Source organism: Lissotriton helveticus, chromosome 7 (genome assembly GCF_964261635.1).
Source record: "Lissotriton helveticus chromosome 7, aLisHel1.1, whole genome shotgun sequence".
Lineage (NCBI taxonomy): Eukaryota > Metazoa > Chordata > Amphibia > Caudata > Salamandridae > Lissotriton > Lissotriton helveticus.
The window spans coordinates 1,171,313,053-1,171,335,834 of NC_136068.1; the positions used below are offsets into that span (position 1 = coordinate 1,171,313,053).

At 45.0% G+C, this 22,782-nt stretch overlaps 1 protein-coding gene across 3 annotated transcripts in view; it reads right to left on the reverse strand.

Moving 5' to 3' along the window:
• APOH (apolipoprotein H) overlaps positions 1-22,782 on the reverse strand; it is a 570,693-nt gene that overhangs the window by 207,509 nt on the left and 340,402 nt on the right. For all 3 annotated transcript variants that reach the window (XM_078654312.1, XM_078654313.1, XM_078654311.1), the window contains one exon: positions 7,336-7,533. In XM_078654312.1, the coding sequence (XP_078510438.1) occupies positions 7,336-7,533 (198 nt within the window). The remainder of the gene's footprint in view (positions 1-7,335; positions 7,534-22,782) is intronic.

Here is a 22,782-nt window from a genome sequence, read left to right on the forward strand (position 1 = left end):
TGTGAAATCATTTCTGGGCATTTCCTCAGACACCTATCTCCCAAAGTCGCTGTTTTAAAATGCTATGGGAGATGGTGTCACAGGGGGCAAACAGATCAAGCAGGACGAGGATAACTGATTGGCGTTTGTCTAACGCCAATCTGATATTATCAGTAACCTCGATCAATGCTGACTCAGTACTGTGCGCCTGCCTAAACCCAGACTGTGAAGGGTCTAAGAGTTCATGGCTTTCAAGATGGGCAACAAGCTGTTTGTTGACAAGAGATTCTAGCGCCTTCCCGAAATAGGGGAGTAATGAGATGGGACGGTAATTAGCAAGGAGTTTGGGATCAACCGTGGGTTTTTTCAAAATTGGTTGCACTCTGGCTGTTTTACATATTATAGGAAAGTCCGCTCCCACAAGTGATTTGTTAAATAAGACAGTTATTCTTTCCAGTAATGCCGGGGCAATAATGGATAGCAATTTGGGCGGAATGGGGTCAGAGGAGGAGCCCGACTTTATCTTCTGCAAGACGGAGGCGACTGACTTGCAGTCACATTTCGCAAAATCATTAAAAGAAATTAGATGAGTTAAGTAGTGGGCCGAAGGAATCTTAATGATTGGAGCTATTATTTTGAGATGTAAGAGAGTAATGAATAGCTGTAATTTTTTCCTCAAAGAAATTAGAAAGGCGATCAGTCCAGTCTTGAGTATCAGGAATTAATGGCTGATTGCTAGGAGTAGTGAATTCCTTCAAAATTTGATATAGTTCTTTAGAGGAATTTTCTGCCTTATTTATCCGATCTACAAGGAATGTTTGTTTTTCTAGTTTCATTTTTTTTCATGTATTCATGATGCAAATTCTTATAAGTTTTACGATCAGCCCAATTTCTACTTTTGTGCCATTTTCTCTCCGCAGTTCTGCACGAGAGTTTCATAATTCTTAATCGATTGGTGAACTGGGTCAGTTCTCATCATGCTCTTAACCTTACTGAAAGGGGCAATTTTATCTAATGCAGACAGGATAGCGTTATCAAGATGTTTTGCCGCTTGGTATACGCTGGCTTCTGGGCCTAACTGGTCATGGCAGAAGTGCTTTAAAAAAAAGGGGCACGGTAATGTTGCGCCATGACCTACGCAGTTTATATTCACTTTCCTGACCATTTTTTTCTTGTGTTTGTAGGAATAGCGAATTTTAATAGATAATGGTCAGTCCATAGTAGGGGAGTTGGGGGCTCCACCATTATTTCAGGTGAGTTTGAAAAGAGAAGATCTAAAGTGTGACCTGCACAATGTGTAGGACCTAGGACCAGCTGGGCAAGACCAAGAGTATTCATATTAGAGATCAATTTTTCAGTATCCGAGTTTGATGGTATCTCTGCATGAAAATCAAAATCTCTGATTAGAAGAAAATTGTCTGAGACTAGTACATGTGGCGCGATGATCTCTAATAGTTTGTTGGAAAAGTCCACTTTTGCTCCTGGGGGGAACGATAAATTAGGGCCCCTCTCCAGGGGCTGCCAGAAATGCCATTGATCTTAAAGATACTTATTTCTGCATGATTGTATACAAGACTTTCTAGAATAGTGATATTTAAATCCTGTGTAGAGGCAATTAATAGACCGCCCCCCTGGCCTCTTTCCTGTCTATTCGGGTCACTTTATATTGTGGAGGAAAGGATATGCACATCAGGGGAAGCACTTTCGTGTAGCCAGGTCTCAGTAACAAAACAGATATCAGGAGTGATCATATCTAAAAGGCTCCATATTTCTAATGAATGTTTGGGGATGGAGCGGGCATTAAACTAAATTGCGCTAAACTTACTTGAGGCACTGAGCTGATTTGAGCACAAGGATGTAATGACATCCTTAGGATTAGGAAAACTAATTGGGCACGTGATTTCTGGAATGCAAAGTATTTCTGTTACTAGTGTATCAGAGAGTTCAATACAAGGGGAGCTTAAGTGCTTTAGTTCTTTAGTTGAGTACCTGAGGCGGGCCAGGATTACCTCTGTCCCTGGGCTATGGGTTTCTAGATGCAGAGATGATGAATGCAGGGGTCCTGGCGTCTGGCGGCGGTCAGGCGTGGACGGGCGCAGACGGGCTTACCTTTGGTGCACCGCTGCGCGCGTCCGCGCCCTTCTCCGGCTTAGCTAGGGAATGGCGTGAAAAGGCTAGAACGCCACCCTACAGCTTCCGGTGGTGCAACCGGAAGTGATTGAGATGCCCCAAAGCGACCCTCCGTTCAATCTGCACAAGCCGTGATGGACTGCGGTCATGGACAGCAGCGTGGAGTCAGGCGGTAGAATGAGGCACACCAACAAGTGAGTACAGCGAAAAGGATTGCTGACCGCGCGAGTGGATTCAAGTTAAAATTAAGGCTTACAAAGTTAAAAACAGTAAATTACCAGATTGGCACAGCGCCGCTGCCGCCTTTCACCTTGCTCTATATTCTGCACCCTTTTGGAGAATCTCTGGTCTCATGTTCTCCTTGAGGAATTCAATGGCAGTCTCAGGCTGTTTTCGGTATGAAAAGCATATGCTTGACTTTCGTAGGAAGGCATCAGCTTGTACACAGTTTTCAAACCTAGTTATTCACGGCTGTGACTTCAGGGTAGTGAAAAATCAAGTTTTGTCTTTTTTCACTACTCAAAACTTCAAAACATCGAAACACTGCACCTGAAGAATATGCTCTGACTGGATGTGATCCCCCAAGCCTTCAGAGATCAATGCGAGGTGGTGTTGGGGACTCGGTATTGCGATCATGAGGATATCAAGGCCAGTCACTCCCTCTCACATTAGACGCTGGTTCACTCCTTCATACTAATTCAAGGATGGTAAAAAAACACCCAGGATAAGGGGAAAAATGGGTGAAGAGTAAAATAGAAAGAGAGAGACATTTCTGAAGAGATGATAGTTGGTAAAGCCGAACTCGAGACTTTAAGCACAGAGTCTCAAGTCAGACTTAGCAAGGGCAGGTTTCCACTTGCAGGTGAGAGAACACAAATTACTAGGAGGTCAAAACACAGAAGGGAAGTAAGAGATACAAATACCACAGTATGGGATTTACTTGGTGCAACAAGATGATACACTGTGGTGTACCACAAAACCAAAACAGAAGTAAAACATGAGGACCACTGCAGCACCAGAAAGAAGGGGGACTGCATGGATAATACACACTGTACTAAAAGAATAAGGAGGCAAATAACAATGCACAACAGGAAAGGGTACAGGAGAACTGAGGTAACCGAACATTGTCACTATTGGCCGGAAAATGTGTCTGAATGTGCTGTTCCTATACTCGCTGGGGATGCAGCTCAGTCTCTGGAAAATGCAGTTTGACATGTCAGATGGTGTGCCATCTCTTCCATGTTTGCCTTCTTTGTGCCTCACTGTGTCCTGAGACCTTATAGTTGGTAGAATGGAGGCAGAGCTCTTGCACCACCACTTCTAGCTTCCCTATCAGCTGCAGATCTCTGCAGACAAGCTTTGTCAGGAATATGCTGTCCGCGGTGATGAGTGGCACTCACAGAGTTGCTGTTAATGCAGTGCGAGCTATCCACTGTCAATGTGAGAGTGTTAAGCCTTGCTTCGACTGGGCAGGAGGAGCGTATACACAGAAAGGGTGGGTGGCACAATTCCAGATGTTCCATTATTTTAATATTTGCCAATGATTCAGAAAGGCACTGGGGGGAGCTTGCAAGGAGGGTGGTTGGCAGGATGCTAGGTATATATATTAAGCTGAAGGTGGGCACTGCCACGGGTAGTGGGAGAGTATGACAGAATGCCAGGTATGTATTTTTTGATAATTGGGTTGTGGAGGGTGATAAAGACCAATTGGTTGGGGTGGGTGGCATGATACCAGGTGTATATAATGATTTAAAACACAGCTGGGATCATTTCAGCATGTTGTGTGTGCTTACTCAATAATTCTTCTACTCAGTGTAAGAGGGAAATATGGATTTGGGATTGTAAACAACATACAGTTGTACACAGATAGCTTTTAATAATGTGAGGTTTCTATTTCGGGGTTCCAAAAACATTAAAGGCAACTTGAGCTTCACTCCCATTATCTATTTGATATCACATGGACTCCCTAGGAGGGAAACAACCCTTTTATTGACAGCAACCATCTATAATTCTATATATTGTATCCCATTATATTTCTCGATTATTAACCATCTGCACTACCTGAATAAAATTAAATTAAATAGCTAATATATTTTTTTAAACAAATAACCAGGTGGTGACACTATGGGTATTTATTAGTACAATGTATTAACACCCACTATAGTGCACAGTTTTCAACTTTGTGCTTGCACTATGAATGGTAGAGAAGGAGCTGCATCTGCAGTGCCTTGTGTAATAATAAAGGAATCCCAGACTGCAAAAAAACAGGTTCAAATATCCAGTGCGCTCCTGGACCCCTTTTATAATGCAGCCCCTGTTGCTAACGGGTCCGAATCTAAAACATGACATGGATGCTCTGTGGCCAGAAACAGAAATACGAGGTATGGAACCTGGACCAGATCTCTGTAGAACATAGAGGCCCTCATTACAATGTCGGTCGGAGTTGCCTCCGACAGACAGCGTCTCGGTTTGAGAACCCCCCAACCATAGGTCCGAGGTTACAAACACCCTATTACAATGCGACTGCACGTGGTGCGGTCGCAAACTCCAATTTCCCTAAGGGAGATTGTGCGGTGGTCAGAAACTGGCTGCAGCACAAGCTCCCATAAAGAAATGGGAGTTTCTGTAAATCCCTGCACCACGGGGCAGACACCTCATGGTGCCTGCCATACGGTGCAGGGATTTACAGTGCCCCCCCCCCAGACCCATAACCGGAGGCCATGGAGGCATGGGGGCTCTGCTAGGGGCCTCCGAAGTTGCTTTCCTACAGGCTTTTCATGTCGGAAAGCCCAACATGAAAAGCCTGTCAGAAACCGACATCATAATCCTAACTGCGAAACACTGTGCATAGGGGATTATGGCCGGCCTCCGACTGGTCGACGGGCTCCTTGGGCCCGTCGGAAGGCAGTCCGTCCGACTGACCGGTTTAAACTGCAACTGACTACATTGCAATTAGGTGGTCGGAATTTTATCCATGGATGTTGGTAGAAAGCTTTCGACTGACATCCTAATGAGCCCCAGAATGTCTCATGTAATCTCTGCAATGGCACTATTTTAGCTATTCCTGTATTTGATATCGTTATGATGAAAGATAAAGAATAATATTAAAATCTCATAAATTCACACTGGCTAACAACAAAACTAATACTACAAAACTAATATAGTAGCCCGGAAAGTAACACATTATTTTCACGAGGTGGTTATGAAGTGTATTGATAAGCAGTGCCTTGTGTAATAATAAAGGAATCCCAGACTGCAAAAAAACAGGTTCAAATATCCAGTGCGCTCCTGGACCCCTTTTATAATGCAGCCCCTGTTGCTAACGGGTCCGAATCTAAAACATGACATGGATGCTCTGTGGTCAGAAACAGAAATACGAGGTATGGAACCTGGACCAGATCTCTGTAGAACATAGAGGCCCTCATTACAATGTCGGTCGGAGTTGCCTCCGACAGACAGCGTCTCGGTTTGAGAACCCCCCAACCATAGGTCCGAGGTTACAAACACCCTATTACAATGCGACTGCACGTGGTGCGGTCGCAAACTCCAATTTCCCTAAGGGAGATTGTGCGGTGGTCAGAAACTGGCCGCAGCACAAGCTCCCATAAAGAAATGGGAGTTTCTGTAAATCCCTGCACCACGGGGCAGACACCTCATGGTGCCTGCCATACGGTGCAGGGATTTACAGTGCCCCCCCCCAGACCCATAACCGGAGGCCATGGAGGCATGGGGGCTCTGCTAGGGGCCTCCGAAGTTGCTTTCCTACAGGCTTTTCATGTCGGAAAGCCCAACATGAAAAGCCTGTCAGAAACCGACATCATAATCCTAACTGCGAAACACTGTGCATAGGGGATTATGGCCGGCCTCCGACTGGTCGACGGGCTCCTTGGGCCCGTCGGAAGGCAGTCCGTCCGACTGACCGGTTTAAACTGCAACCGACTACATTGCAATTAGGTGGTCGGAATTTTATCCATGGATGTTGGTAGAAAGCTTTCGACTGACATCCTAATGAGCCCCAGAATGTCTCATGTAATCTCTGCAATGGCACTATTTTAGCTATTCCTGTATTTGATATTGTTATGATGAAAGATAAAGAATAATATTAAAATCTCATAAATTCACACTGGCTAACAACAAAACTAATACTACAAAACTAATATAGTAGCCCGGAAAGTAACACATTATTTTCACGAGGTGGTTATGAAGTGTATTGATAAGCATAAGCATAGCAAAGAGGATATATTTGACTGCCTGTTTATGGCACAGGGCACCCACGTATTATGGTCCTTGAGCTACCTTCCTCTTTCCAATCAGTGCATCTGCTTGTATATTTTGGAGGAGGGGACCTATTTACAATTGTTACTGCCCATCCTAGTATTCTGATTGGAGAAATGTAACTGGCAAACCTCTTTTCTTGAATAGATGTCCGGCGGAGATATGATGTCAGTGGCTGGACTGCAAACTGGTATTTTTCAGGCTGGACAGCTTGGTGAGAGGGAATGGTAGGTTTGGTAGTAGGGTATCTCCTTATATAGTCATAGGCGATGAAAAAGAAGAGAATCATCCTCTTTGGAGCGGCCTGAAAATGAGATTGTTGGTCTGACTCACAAACACATTGCTGTGAGTATATATTGATATGGTACTAGATCGTGTAGTCAGAATATTGTCTGACATAAAAATATAGTCTCACACAATTTTTCTTCAATTTTCCCACCCATTGCATCTACATCAAGCGGGACAACATTTTGGAAAATGATATTTAGGACGGATGTATGACATTACAACGCATGCTTTTACAACGCATGCCTTTACAACGCATAGTGCTTTTGGGCGCTGGGTAGTGAATTGTTTAATTTACTATTCCAACTCCAGTCCCCGTGGATAGTAGGGAAGCTGTTGGATAGTACATTAAACCTATTCCCTATCCTAGAGCGCCCCAGCGCAATGCGTTGTAATGGTTTCCGTTGTAAAAGTTGCGTCGTAAAGGCACTGCGTGGTAAAAGTTGCGTTGTAAAGGTTGTTCACCATTTAGGACACAATATTTATGTCAGACTACACTTTTTTACAAGATGTTCTGATATAGAACTGCAAGGATGACTTATACTTGGCTTTCGCCTAATTTACAACATAATTTTTGGGAGTAAGTCACATCTACTTGTGGAAGAAAACTATGGGACTCTGGCCCAATCTAAACTCTTTAAAAAACAAGTTTTAACTTTTTCTCACCGTGAAAACAAGACGGGACGGTCATAACTCCATCAATGCACTGAGTTGTGACTGTGTACGCACAATCGTTTTTCTTGTCTTTACAGTAAAACGTGAGTTGTTCTGTGTGACGAATCATCCGTGGTTTCATGTCCTGAAGTTTCACTTTCCTTCCAAAGTAGAGGACGACACCCCTCTTAGGTGATATCTGGCATGCAGCTAGAATACAAGAAAAAACAAACAGAGTCATTTTGTTAAAGGGAGCCACTGAATACTACCTCGCTAGAATCTTAGTAAATGCCATGCTGCTGTCTTTTAAAAAAAAATATTTGTATTCGTTGTTCATTCTTTAAACACTAACAGCTCAGGATGTGTTACATCATTTAGATTGTAAGCCAGTTAGCTGAGGCTCATGAACAAATATTTTATCTGTCAATTGTTGCATTTCAGCCGATTCTTATACATCAACGGAGGCAGAGAGAGTAGAAGAGGAGGGGAAAGGGAGAAACTCTTTATATTGAGCCAGTTCCATGATATTATTCCTGTTTCTCCCCAATGTTTTTATATTTCCTTGGGCTTCCTCTACGTTCATAGATACTCTTTTCAGCTGACATTCACCAATCCATTCTGGTCTTCCATTTTGTGAGAACTGGAACATCTTTGCTACTCAAATGATTTGTTATGTCTCTCTGGGAAACAATCATTCCCATATTAAAAATGTGTGGCTGTATTTGGTAGGATTCTCCTCCGGCCATGGTCCAGGTATAAAGAATCTGGGATCTGTTCCCATCAGGAGTTGTGCTACTTGCACCATGGGCTCTTGCACCCAGGAACAAAATCTTTCTTTTTTGGGGCAATCTTCCTTTCATACACAAACTCACAGATCATTTGTTCAAGGGCGGTGTGAAAAATCGTAGACGTCGAAATCACGGGTTGGATGTCGCTAAATGTCCAGTCAGGCAGAAAGTAGTCTCCTGACTACTTTCTGCCGGACTGGACGTTTAGCGACATCGTTCTTCCGAAGGAGACAACAAGTTTAATATATTGTCTTCACCATACAAACCGGTGTCTCTTGTTTTGTCTCGATCAACTAAATCACTTAAAGTTGTTTATACCTTACGTGTGCCCAGTACCTGCTGTACAGCTGTGTGAATGTCTGCCTTTTCTGACACCAAAATGAGGCAAGTTGATAATCTTTGGTGGCTTCTCCCCATCAGAGCTGCAGGCGGCACTGGTGTGTGTGGAAACTGCAGACTTGTACTAGCGGGAGATTTCAAGTGGAGAGTGGGACGGACTCAGACTGTTGGGTCCACAGGATGTTGTGGGATTGACCTTAGCGCCAAGTGTAGGCCCTCAAAAGCTATCCAATAACAATTGTAGAGTGCGAATTCTCATGCGTCACAAAGTTAGTGGTGAGGTACATTGTTCGATCTGTCAGCGTTCTTTCGAAATTTCACATAGTAGAAGACTGAATACACCTCCGACCCTCCCCATCTGGCCAGTTAACAAAACTATTAAGGCTGGACTAATCAACTCTCAGTCCTTAGTGAAACACAATACCGAAGTGGCAGAAATAACAGAAACTCAAAACCTAGATATCATCTTCATCACCTAGACCTGGGCTGATGAAGCCTCGGATGTTGATCTATCATTTGCCATTCCTGAGGGATATTCAATCACCAGAGCAGACAGGAAAGGGAAACGGGGGGGGAGGCTTGGCCATCATCTCTAGAAATTATCTAAAGGTGACGGGCTCGGACCAAGGCCGTAATCCGGACTGCGAGTTACTATTCTTCCAATTCAACATCACAAGTAATATACATTTAAAGGCCTTCTGATTTACAGGCCACCTAAAGCTAAAACACCTCTGACACAACTACTTAGCCCTTTTCTGGAATCCAGTGTGAAGAGCTCAGATTTTACTGTTTTGGGCGATTTCAACCTGCATCTAGAGAAGAGTTCAGATTTAGTCACGGTCACATGGATTGATGCATTTACCAATTTAGCCTTGGAACAGATTGTTAAGCAGGACACCCACAAAGCGTGGCACACTCTCGACGGGATTTTTACCTCCAATATGGGCATCGAGATAATTGAAATCCTGCCGGTTCCCTGGTCAGACCACAAGGTAATAACTTTCTCCATAAACGTGAAAAAGAATGTTGTTTCACCCACACCACCACCCAGGCTCACCACGTATCTTGACTGGTCAAGGATAGACTCCCCTAAATTAAAGGAACAACTTTCACTATCCATTCCGGAGCTGGAACCAGTTAGTAACATCGCCACTACTCAAATTTCAAGCTGGATAATTTCGGCCATTAAAGTAGCAGTCCCTCAAAAAAAAGTTTCCTTCAGGAAAAAAACTCCTTCCCAACTGTGGTTCCCTGACTCACTCAAGGCTCAAAAACAAAATTGCAGAAAGATGGAAAGGAGATGGAGATCTAATTATGACCAAGAGCGGAAAGCCGAATATAAAACCTCATTGGCCATTCATAAAAAGTTGATTTTAAAAGAAAAAAGTAAGTACTTCATTCGAAAAATAGACGAGGCAAAAAACTCTAGTAAAGAACTGTTTACTACTGTAAAAAAACGAACTAAAATTGATAGCGTGTGAGTGTTTGATTGGTTCAGATGCTCCGTCCATCACCACCCCCTTTGTACCGCTTTGTCACCATAAGTTGGCAGGGTATGCTCAGACGTGAGTCCCTTGCTCACTTTGCCACTGTATTCAAGCAACCCTGGCTGAAGACGGCTGGAATGCCAGAAACCGGTCCTAGGAAGCTTGATTCCGGTCCAGGGAAGGCATGGCTTGGCATTTCGGACTGGACTGTTCCGATGAGGCACAGGGTCAGACTAATTTGCATATGGCCATGTCTGAACTGGGGTGGCAGAGTGGGCTAAAGAACGGTGATGGATTAAACCCAGATCTGTTGACTGGGTGTGAGTGTTTGATTGGTTCAGATGTTCCGTCCATCACCACCCCCTTTTGTACCGCTTTGTCGCCATAAGTTGGCAGGGTATGCTCACACGTGAGTCCCTTGCTCACTTTGCCACTGTATTCAAGCAACCCTGGCTGAAGACGGCTAGAATGCCAGAAACCGGTCCCAGGAAGCTTGATTCCGGTCCAGGGAAGGCATGGCTTGGCAATTCGGACTGGACTGTTCCCATGAGGCACAGGGTCAGACTGATTTGCATATGGCCATGTCTGAACTGGGGTGGCAGAGTGGGCTAAAGAACGGTGATGGATTAAACCCTGATCTGTTGACTGGGTGTGAGTGTTTGATTGGTTCAGATGCTCCGTCCATCACCACCCCCTTTTGTACCGCGTTGTCGCCATAAGTTGGCAGGGTGTGCTCAGACATGAGTCCCTTGCTCACTTTGCCACTGGATTCAAGCAACCCTGGCTGAAGACGGCTGGAATGCCAGAAACCGGTCCTAGGAAGCTTGATTCCGGTCCAGGGAAGGCATGGCTTGGCAATTCGGACTGGACTGCTCCCATGAGGCACAGGGTCAGACTGATTTGCATATGGCCATGTCTGAACTGGGGTGGCAGAGTGGGCTAAAGAACGGTGATGGATTAAACCCAGATCTGTTGACTGGGTGTGGGTGTTTGATTGGTTCAGATGCTCTGTCCATCACCACCCCCCTTTTGTACCGCTTTGTTGCCATAAGTTGGCAGGGTATGCTTAGACGTGAGTCCCTTGCTCACTTTGCCACTGGATTCAAGCAACACTGGCTGAAGACGGCTGGAATGCCAGAAACCGGTCCTAGGAAGCTTGATTCTGGTCCAGGGAAGGCATGGCTTGGCAATTCGGACTGGACTGTTCCCATGAGGCACAGGGTCAGACTGATTTGCATATGGCCATGTCTGAACTGGGGTGGCAGAGTGGGCTAAAGAACGGTGATGGATTAAACCCAGATCTGTTGACTGGGTGTGAGTGTTTGATTGGTTCAGATGCTCCGTCCATCACCACCCCCTTTTGTACCGCTAAAACAAAACTGAGACAAAAGCGAGGTCATGCTGCTAGGGACAGATATGGAAATCTGGTCTCCGGAGTGGTGGCTAGTTAGTCTAGGCAACTGCCCATCCCCAGTCAATAAAGTGAAAAATCTGGGTATGATACTTGACAACAGAGTAACGTTTGACGCTCAGACTAACAAAATAACATCCACCATATGGTATATCCTGAAAATGATAAGGAAGCTCCTGCCATTCATTCCCCTTGATTCCCGTAAAAAGGTGGTAACGGCACTGGCCTTGTCAAGGCTAGACTACGGGAATGCTCTGTACGCTGGGATACAAGCCCAGCACATAGCTAAACTACAACGCCTGCAAAACGCAGCAGCGAGGCTGGTGCTGGACATTCCCAGGTCTGAGCTGATTGCACACTGCCTAGGTTTCCTCAACTGGCTCCCTATGGAAAAAGAATAACATTTAAGTCGGTATGTTTGGCCTACAAAGCCCTTCACGGATTCGGCTCTCAGTTTTTAAAAACTCATCTCAAACTGTATGAGCTTTCCAGGAAGCTAAGATCCAGTCATGCTAAACTGATTCAGGTACCCCGATACAAACAGGTTAGGTGGGGGGGAGAAGCTTCTTGTTACATGCAGCTAAAGACTGGAACCTGCTCCCATTCGCAATCAAAAACAGCCCCTCCCTGCTTTCATTCAGGAAGCAGGTAAAAACCTGGCTATTCACTTCTGGTTAGCCCTGATCCTTACTGAGTCCTAGTCTCCTTGCATTTACCCAGCGCCAAGACGCCCACGGGCGTTCGTGCGCATTACAAATCCATAATTGAAATCAAATCAAATCAAACACCGTGTCCTACCTTTCTTTAGTCTCTCTAGTCAGGTTGGCTCCAAACCCAGAGGGAGGGGAGGAACTGATTAGAACAGGTTTAGGTATTGGACAAGGGATTAGCCGCTACCCACAGGGTGCCACTGGGCATAAATGTGGACCCCACAGACCTCTTCCCATAACATTCCTGGACCTGTGAAGAATCAGAAGAAGGACTGCCCTGCTTTCTGAAGAACCTTAAGGAAGACTGGACCTGCCTGCCTTGGACCAAGGTTCCCAGAAGATTTTGGTCGTTATTCCGGATACCAAATAAATTGGAGCAAGTGCCTGCTTTTTGTGTTGGCAGAATAAGTGCCTATTTTATCGACCACTGGGAGTGCACTATCAATTAGGATCAAATTCAAATATCTGGGAATGGTGATCTTGCAAATAGAACACAAATTCAGGGACAGTAATTTGACTCCCCACCTGCACAAACTATGGAGGGAAGTGGCGCACTGGCGAAAGCTGCCACTCTCACTAATGGGACATGCAGCCATCTTTAAGATGATGGAACTGCCATGCTTAATATATGTCCTGCAAAACACACCATACAGAATACCAACTGGGTTCTTTCAAAAAATAGATTCAGAGATACGACAACTGCTATGGGTCGGGGGAAGCCTCGAATAGCACTCAGCAAGCTACAGAGAGGCCCATATAACGGCGGGATAGCGGTCCCAGCTATGCGTAAGTACTACTGGGTGACCCAGCAGGTCATGCTGAATGACTAGGTCTTTGCTGGAAGAGAGGAACCTGCATATCGAGTGGATCATTGGGCAATGGGATGGAGAGGTTACCTGGAAGCTTTATATAGTAAAGTAACTATGGGAAGACTACTGACACACACGCAAACAACAGTCAGAATATGGAGAGAGGCGACCAAATTTCTGGGCTGGGATGGCAAATTAACAGAGCGGACCCTCCTGTGGGACAGTGACCTTCTGAGGGAGGTGCGAGAGATAAAAAGATTTCGCGCATGGGCACTCCTGGGTATTCAATCTCTGGGAGACATTTGGAAGGGTAGATTTCCAGAGACTGCAGGCAGAATACAAAAAGTCAGACACCAAGAAATTTCGATACATCCAATTGAAACACGCCCTAAAAGCACATATAAAACTGGGAGAGCACATAACGGAATATGCACAGCTGGAAGACAGACTCCTAGCGGACCCAATAGCGGAAAAGGCAACCTCCCTAATATATAAAACAAGCATTGGCATAGCCAATAGGTCTCGCTTTTGGGACCTTATAAGTATTTAGTTATGCAGCACAATATCCATGGTGCAACATCAACTGTTGTATGGTTAAACACTAATAAGGTCCCAAAAGCGAGACCTATTCGCCATGCCAATGCTTGTTGATGCGTGGCATCTGACTTATTTAGAAGAGGCACTGGTCACATACCACATTTTAACCTCTTTCAGAATTGTACTGGTTCCAATGAGGTGCTGTAAAAAATCAAGGAGGTGCTTGAGGAACGAGAAGGCCTGTTTTACCGGCGGACGGTAATGGGTCATCATGGCTCAATAATTTGAGAGACGAGACAGAGTTATGAAGGTCTTTCAGTGGCAGTGGAGTTAAGTCCTATACCTTGATCTTGTGCGTGTGTTTTTGTAGAGAATTAACCAAGCTCTTGGATTTTCCATTTAACGAGTGGTGTTTTGAGAAGGATACTGCATTGGATGCCTGCCTGACAGCCTCAGTTCGCTTTGCAAGTTTGTTTTTGCCTCATCGATGTAGGCCTTCAGGGAGACGACGTTGGTAGAGTTGATGTTGCACTGTACTGTTTTGAAGTAGCTCGTACGTTTCCTAAAATATTGTCTACATGGCTGTTTCACCATCCTGTTCCCTAGCCCTGGATGGCTTTCCACTTCTCAGTTAGTTCAGCACATGACCCGAGGCTGAAAGGGTACAGCCCCTCCACCAGACTTCTACCTACAGGTAGGGCTTTCCCTGTGTGTGCACAGACAGCGGCCTCTCGGGACACATGACCAAACAGAGAGATTAATATGAAGACGCATGTAATCAATATAAGCGCATGTAGACGTTCACCTCAGTACCGCACAGTGACCTATTGATCTTGCAGCTCACAGGCCGTGGCTCGGAAGGCGGGAACAGGTACAGTGGCACTGTGACCCTGATTATTGCTACATTTTATGATTCAAATAGCAGCGAGGGTTCAATATCCTTCCTCGCACTAGGGCCCAAAACACACTCGCTTTGCTGCTATAGGGCGGCAGGGTTCTGACAACCATCAGCTCTGCTGTGAGCAGACATATCACGCACCTCACAATCCCTCCAGACCTCCTTGCACCCCCCTCTGGCCTACACTCTGAGCAGCGCAGCTCAGGTACGGGGTCAATAAGGGAAATACCCAGGAGCTGGGGAGGCCAATTTTGTCCATTGCCGAGAGGATGTGGCGAATGGGAAATAAAGCACAACAGGAGGTGCTTAAATAAACACTTTCTTACTTTGTGAGCCTCCTTGTCGTTTTCTATCAAAATGATATGCCGAGGGATCTACAAGCGCTCTTCCAGCTCTTATGAACCATGTGTTAAAACATACAACTAATGTCAATCTGGAAAGAAACCAACAAAGTACACGCAGATCTCAGTAGATCATTCTTGCAATGAGAAAGGATGCATCAGCAACCACAGGCACATTTCTTATTCTCTGGTCCAGGGCATTCCGTACTAGGGGATGAATGAATAAAACCAATTATTGGCATTATCTTGTGCCAAACGCCTCTAGCTGCAAAACCAAAACAAGACCCTTGGGATGGGAGCAGTGGAGCTCAGCAGGGATAGATGATGGGAAGACTATAGCAAACAAACAGTCCGAACGGAGCTCAGGCAACACCCGGACCTCGGAAGTGACGCAAGCACAAGAGGGGCCTGCACTTTGCCCTATGAGTTTTGGCTTCCATATCACCAGGGAGGCAGATCAAAACAAACCTAAAAATGCTCCTCTGCTCAATTTATAAACCATTCTAACCGTGCGTATCTGAACGAGTGTTTTACAAAACATGACTGTTGGATTATTTTCCCGCCCTTCACTGCCACTCGCCCCTCCCCCAGTACGATGGTTAGCCTGAACAGGGTTACAGAAAAGACGATGCAATCCGCTTCTAAACACGATCGAGTACACGCACTGTCTTGCTGCGCTAATTTCCACTCGTGTATAGAGGCGATTCCCCACGCTTCCGACCCCGCCAGCTCCCCGCTCTCTCCCCCACCTCCCACCGTGTTTCCAAACCCCTGTTCTCACCACGGGGGACGCGAGCATCTTGTGCCTGACGTATTTTGCCCGGATGCTGCTCGTGCCTCTGCCTTTGCAGGGCCTGTTCTGCCTGGAAACAGAAGTAAACCTCATTTCTCCCTGGAAACAGCTCTGATTATCAGAGGGAAGGGGACGGTGGGATTTATTTTTAATTAAAGATATAATGTGAGCTTCTCGACCATGGTTGGGTACACACCGTAGTGCAGCCCGTGCTCATGCCACAAAGTCTTTATTAGCAAATAAAATCTGTTTCCTTTCTACTGCCAATATTCAACAAGCAACGAACACTAGCGCCTCGCGCGGCAGCAGGGGGAAGGAGGGGGGCTGCGAGGTTCACTCGCGGGAGCGATAATTGCGACCAGATGGGCCGCGCGCTCCCGTGAGTGAATCTCCTAACATGCACGCGTTGCCATTGAAGGCAATGGAACACGTGCACGTGCTTGGCTGAAAAGCCAGAGCGATCGCAAGAGGTCTTTTTGCCTTTGCAAAGCATGAACGTTGCAAAGGCGAGACCTAAAAATTAATAATACCCAGACCCGCTAGTGGCCCTAAGGGGCAAGTGGCAGGGGGATGTTGGGATCCTACAGGAGGTTGACTGGTTCGAAGTCATACAGAGTCCAACAGAAGTAGCTATCAGGGCCTGCTTTAGGCTGATACAAATTAGAATAATAGTCAGATCATACACAACCAGATTGAGGCTTTTTCAAATGGGCAAATGCAGCTCAAATACATGTGCAAGAGGTTGTGGGGAGGAGGGTACCTTTTTCAATACACTATGGAGTTGTCCTGTGATACAGAGATCCTGGAGGGGACTATAAAATTGATGTCCAAGGTGGTGGGACAGACAGTCCAGATGATGGCTAAATGGCACCTGCTATCTGTAACGGGGGACATGAAATGGTCAAGGTATATTAGTATATTAAATTATGGCTAATGCTAGCTGACATGGTGGCCAAGAGGAATATTGGAATAATGCCAGAATGTGGGGGAGGTCGCAGCCACCTACAGTAAGAGACTGGGAGCACAACCTGGACTGGTGTTGTGCAGCAGAGAAAGTAATTTATCAAGGTCGGGGATGTCCTGGCAAATGAAACAAAGTCTGGGGGAATTGGGTAAAATACAGAGGGCTGTAGATACAAGGTACAAGACAAGGCTGCTGGGGAGGGGGAAAATACAAAACTTGATTGATCTTAAAGGGTGTTGGAATTACTAACCAGTCAAGAATTGAGGCATGTACAACCCATGATCGGAACAGAAGCTGCCTAATTAGAGAAGAGTAGGAAGAGACCACACTGATCTGTAATAAAAAGTTCCACAGGAACACAACAAGCTTCTAGAGGCTTTTTCCCCTGCACCTGCCCAGCATGCCTGTTCCAACTGGACCTGTTCAGGACCCTGCTGCTGACCTCAGTTGGAGTAAGTACTAACTCCCAAGTTGCACTTGGCTGGTGTTAGAGGTTACTTCTCCTGTCCCCAAACTGCAAGCAGTGGGACTTTTTACCCATTTTTAAGTCTGGAGAACTGATGGAGACCCGGGTCTCCGTTGAAGCCACAACTGTTGATGTTGAATCACAGGTCGGTCTCAACTTGTAGGTTTGACCCACTGAAGGAGATCCGACTACCAGAAACCTTTCTAAGTCTGGATGTAGAGAACTTAACCTGGACCAACACTTAGCAGCATCTGAGCGATGTCTAAACCTTTATGGGAATGGAGTTTGGGCTTCGACCGCTAGGAGCTTTCCCATCTTCGTTAATGACTCCACCAGGACCCCGCTCTCTTCAGTAGCCTACTGTCATTGAGCCCTGCTTCGGATCCAGCATTTTCTCCATTAAAAATTACAAGTCTGAAGGTAAACTTTCAACCAGGATGAACCTAGTCCCTGTATCAGACTGGTGATACATCAAGGCCAGCCTTACCTTTTGACTTTGACTCCGGTCTAGGTGACCAAATACTCGTCATTGGTGCTTCGTACTTTTTTCCGCTATTTTGTATTCAAATTTAAAAAATGCACATCTCCTGTTCTACGCATTTACTTTTTGCCTTTGAGTGTCATTTTATTTATTACAATATTTTCTATTTTTCTAAATTGGTTTGGGATTTTACTTGTACTGTGTTTTCAATTAAGCACTGTTTGAGTGTTGCATAAATACTTTAAACATTGCCTCTAAATTAGGCCTGACTGCTTTGTGCCAAGCTACCAGAAGGTAAGTGCAGGTTTATTTAGGGACTTCAGTGTGTCACCCTGACAAGGATTGTGATTACTCCAAGTTCTTACAGCTCCCTACTAAGGGAATGCATAGCACCTATTCATCTCCGTTAAAACAAAGGGGCTGATTTATATCTTGGTGGAATGTCTGTTCCATCGCAACAGCAGCAGAGTATATATACAGCCAAGATAAAGGTCCATCAACACGATTTTGATCCGGCCGGAACTTGAGTTTGGCTTCGGCAGTGACTACTCCATCACCTCCATTGCCAATCTTATCAGACAGCCAGATGGTCTAAGAGCCATCAGAGAAATGGCTATATTTCTGCACTCCCAATCAGGATAGGCAAACCAATGTTTTTTTTAATTATCTGTTACAGCCAGGCAAACCCTGGAGGTAAGATACAGTAAAATAGTCATAATGACCCCCTCGCCATTGAAGATGGTGCAGATGCCAAGGAGTGCAATTATTTTCACATTTTTAAAAAGAAAATTAAGTTTTGGGATTTTCTTTTTGAATAAAAAACTGTTTGGTGCAGGGCTGTGAGATGCTGATGCAGCCCTACACCAAACAGTAACATGCATTGGCAGGAACTGCTGTGACGCAGTTCCTGCCAATGCATTCCAAATTACCGCCTGCTTAGCGGTCATTTATAAATATGGCAGGAGTTCCCTCCACCAGGGGATGGTGTAATTTCCCCCATCCCCTGGCCGAACTATGAGCTGTCCGCCCATACAAGTGTTCAGTTTATTCAATAATTTTAATGTTCCAAACCACAATCAAAAAATAACAACTGATGGACAGAATGCAGAACAATGTCATACATTCACCCCAGTACAGAGATCAGGGTGAAAATCCATCGTGTTTTTGCTCTCCATGCCATTCGAGTTTGAACCCAGTCATAGGCAAATCAGCCTTGACCCTGCGCCCTATGGGAACAGTCAAGCCCGAACTGCCAGGTCTCTCTGGACTGGAAACAAGCATCCTAGGACCGGTTTCAGGGTTTCACCCCTCATCAGCCAGGATAGCTTGACTCTAGTGGCATGGAGAGCACAGGACCCACGTCTGGGCATACCCGTCCCACTCGGGGTGACAAATGCAAAAATAACAATTGATGGACAGAATGCAGAACAATGTTATACATTCACGCCAGTACAGAGTTCTGGGACTAAATCCATTGTTTGTTTGCCCACCATGCCATTCCAGTTTGAACCCAACCATATGCAAACCAGTCTTGACCCTGCACCCAATGGGAACAGTTCAGCCCGAACTGCTAGGCCAGGTCTTCCCTGAACTGTAAACACGCATCCTAGGACCAAGCATAATACCAATTATTTCCATTACATCTGCTCAATATTCTATGATGCTCCAAAACAAAATTTGGACTGCGATGACCTAGTGGAAATATGCGTATTGAAGGAAAAATATATTGCGCCATATTGAAACATGTGGCAGAAACAAACCATTTGCGCTTAACATCATATTCAAATTTCTAATAATTCAAAACTTTAATAGCATCATCCCATGTCTACCTCATATTCAGATATTCAAGTGACAACAATATTGAATTCTTCAATAATACCTGACCCGGCAAGAGGCTTCCCTGAACAAAATCAGCTGCAAGTATACGAGTTAAAGTAACACCATCTTGGGAGAGATACTTCTAAACAGAAATTGGTGTACCTTCAAACAACTTCTCTGTCAAATTTACTCCTACGTTTGGATAAACATAGGAATTTTAAGAATGCCCCCACCCCCCATAAAAATTATCTACAGTCTTTCTGCCTCCCCAGGAAGCAGATGGGGTCAATAGTCCCTAATCTGCCCCCAGGGGTGGCAGAAAGCCCACTAGGCACCAGGTATTTTTTTTTTGTTTATACGTAGGGGTGGGGGCTGCAGAGAATGGGCATGCTAATGCCCCACCACCACAAAAGTCTTTCTGCCCGGCCCGGAAGGCGGTTCAGGGCAATAGCCCCTTAAATGCCCCCGGTGGGTCGTGGGGGCAGTAAGCCGACTAGGCACCAAGGATATGTCTATGGGCATGCCAGTGAAAAGCCTCACTCCTTTTTATTAGGCACACATTTTGGCTGTTTCAGTGATGCGTTTATTCTCATTTGCACCCAAGCAGTGGCAGAAAACCACTAGAAACCAGGGAGAGTTTATGTGTATGTAAACTGGAATTTGGCTGACGATCTGCGTGTATTGACCTTTGGCTGGCATTTTGCTGCGGTGTGTGTGGACTGCACTTGTCTAATGGCGTGGGTGGACTTGCGCTTGATGACGGTGTGTGTATATTGTTAAATATTTTTTTATTTCAGACTTATATATTGTACCACCATTCCGTGAAAGATAACGGCTGGCAGCATTAGCAACCCATAGGTTTCAAAAGAAAGCATCACACGGCCATTTAGCCAACACCCCGGAGGTCGAGCGGCATCAGTCAGACAAGTGCTAGATGCTTAAAAACAAAGAAAAAACAGTTGTAACCGTTCAGCAGGAAGTCCTTATAGCTGCTTTTCTGTTTCTCCCGTCCACCCCCCCTACATACAAAAGAAAAATGTTTAACATGTAACAGCAAAACAGTTCCCCCCTACAATTGGCATCACCAATAAAACATGTGTATACAGTTCGTTCACCTCAGTCTCCTGAAAAAAATGATACCTCACTTGTGTAGGTGCCCATACCTCCCTGAACACCCCAGTGTGTCTAGTTTTCAGAACTGTGTTGGTTTGGTAGGTTTCCCTAGATGGTCCCCAAGCCCGGGGCCAAAAACCCAGGTGAGCCCCCTTGCAAAGCCAGGTCGTTTTGTGATAGGTAATTTTGATGTCTCCACAATACATTTTGGGCCCTTGCCTGTCGTGGGTACTTGGCCCATCCACACGTGTGAGGTACCATTTTTTTTTTGATAATCAACTTTTGTGAGGTACCATTTTAATCGAGAGACATGAGGGAATGCTGGGTGGTAGAAAATTTGTGTCAGCCCGAGATCTCACAACTTTCCCATGCAGAAATTTGAGAAATATTTGATTTCTTTTAGCTAAATTTGAGGTTTGCAGGGGATTCTGGGTAGGAAAACGTTGGGGGTTCCACACAAGCTATACCTCCCTGGACTCCCCTGGGTGTCTAGTTTTCAAAAGTGTCTGGGTTTGGTAGATTTCCCTAGATGGCCACCGAGTGCAGGGCCATAAACCCAGGTGAGCCCCTTTGCAAAAGAAGGTCATTTTGTGATAGGTAATTTTCATGTCTCCACAATGCGTTTTGGGCACTTCCCTACCGAGGGCACTTGGCCCGCCCACACAAGTGAGGTACATTTTTATCGGGAGACTTGGGAGAATGCGGGGTAGGTGGAAGTTTATGGATCCACGCAGATTCCAGAACTTTCCATCACAGAAATATGAGGAAAATTTGTTTTGTGTTACAAAGTTTGAGGTTTGCAAGGTATTCTTGTTAACAGAACCTGGTGAAAGCTGCATCTGTCACCCCTTCCTGGATTCCCCTGGATGTCTAGTTTTAAATAATGTTTAGGTCTGCTAGGTGTCCCTAGGTGTTGGCAGACCTAGGGTTCAAAATCCACAGCTAGGCACTTTGCAGAAAAAAGGGTCAGTTTTCACAATAAAAATGTGAAGTGTCCATGTTGTCTTTTGGCCTGTTTCCTGTCACGGGCACTAGGCCTACCCACACAAGTGAGGTACCTTTTTTATCAGAAGACTTTGGGGAATGCAGGGTGTGTAGAATGGTGTGGATCCACACAGATTCCAGAACTTTCCATCACAGAAATGTGAGGAAAATACCTACTATCCTTACACAATTTCAATTCCACAGAACACGGCATGCGCTGCTTAACATATTAGGAGATGACTTGCTGGAACCACCAGAGCTACCGGCTTTATCCTACGTCATTAAGGCAAAGTCGCCTTCCTAAATAGTGTCTAAAATCTACCCGCTATCCATGTCGGATAGGGAACATCACTATACTAAAGCACAATTAGCTTGGCAGCGTGACCTGACTCAGGATCTAAATGACCCCCATGGGACTCACCCTATGAGACCTTCGGACCTCGTAAAAATAGATGAATGAATAGTTTATGTGCTATAGATTGGGATGTAGTATATGTGTGGGTATCTAGGTTCCCCTTTCCCTGAGCTGTTGTTTTTAATGATTTTTCTAACTAATAATGGAATTTGTCTCTATTGGAGTGACCTTAGTAATCAGAGCCATAACACATATTGACAAATGATATAAGTAATGTAAAGTGAAAGTCTTTGTATATTGTTGCTGTTTTTTATACATGTATATTTTCTGTATTTTCATTAGGTTGTTCCCTTCTCCGTGGTACCTCTTCGCCCTGACGAAGGTGCGGCCTGACCAGGGCCTTACACCGAAACGCGCGTTGGCGTAGTTCCTGCTGGTGGCAGGATCTCATCTGTATCAGATGACCTCTTCCATTCTTTTCCTGCCCCACTTTTCACTTTTGTTAATGTAGTATTGTCCATCTTGATTGCATTTATAGGCATTGATGTACCATTGTGATTGTGGTGTATGGATGTGTGAAAGAATGTTTGAATGATAGATAGTGGGAATGATATAACTGTGAATTGAGTTCTGATGTGTGCGGTGTCTGTGGGACCTTAATTTTCATCGAATTTGTATATATTTTAATATATGTAATGTCATTTCATCCAAAACGAGTAATCTTGAAATCCAAAGAAACGTTTGATAAAAATGGTTGATAAATAAAGAAATCAAAAAAGTTCCTATGTGTATCTGGCTCTGAGACTATTTGTTGTCATCCGCTTTTGAATCCAAGGATCCTCTTGTAGGACCTTAGTATATAATACTGGCAGGGTTCTGTTGTTGATTCTTTGTGCTGACTCAGTACATAGACAACGTTATGTGGACTTACTGCTGCACTAGCACAAAATGCATCTTCTTGAATGGGAGACACAGACTGACCCACTTTAAGTTTCTCAACAGGGTTTACAACACCCCAGAATGACTACATAGATATGGATTACGAGAGGAACCGATGTGTGACCGATGTAAAGCGAGGTCAGCAGACTTCCTCCACCTTGCCTGGTCTTGCCCGGGGAGATCTACTTTCTGGGACTTCGTTTTTTGAGAACTAGGACGAGTGGTG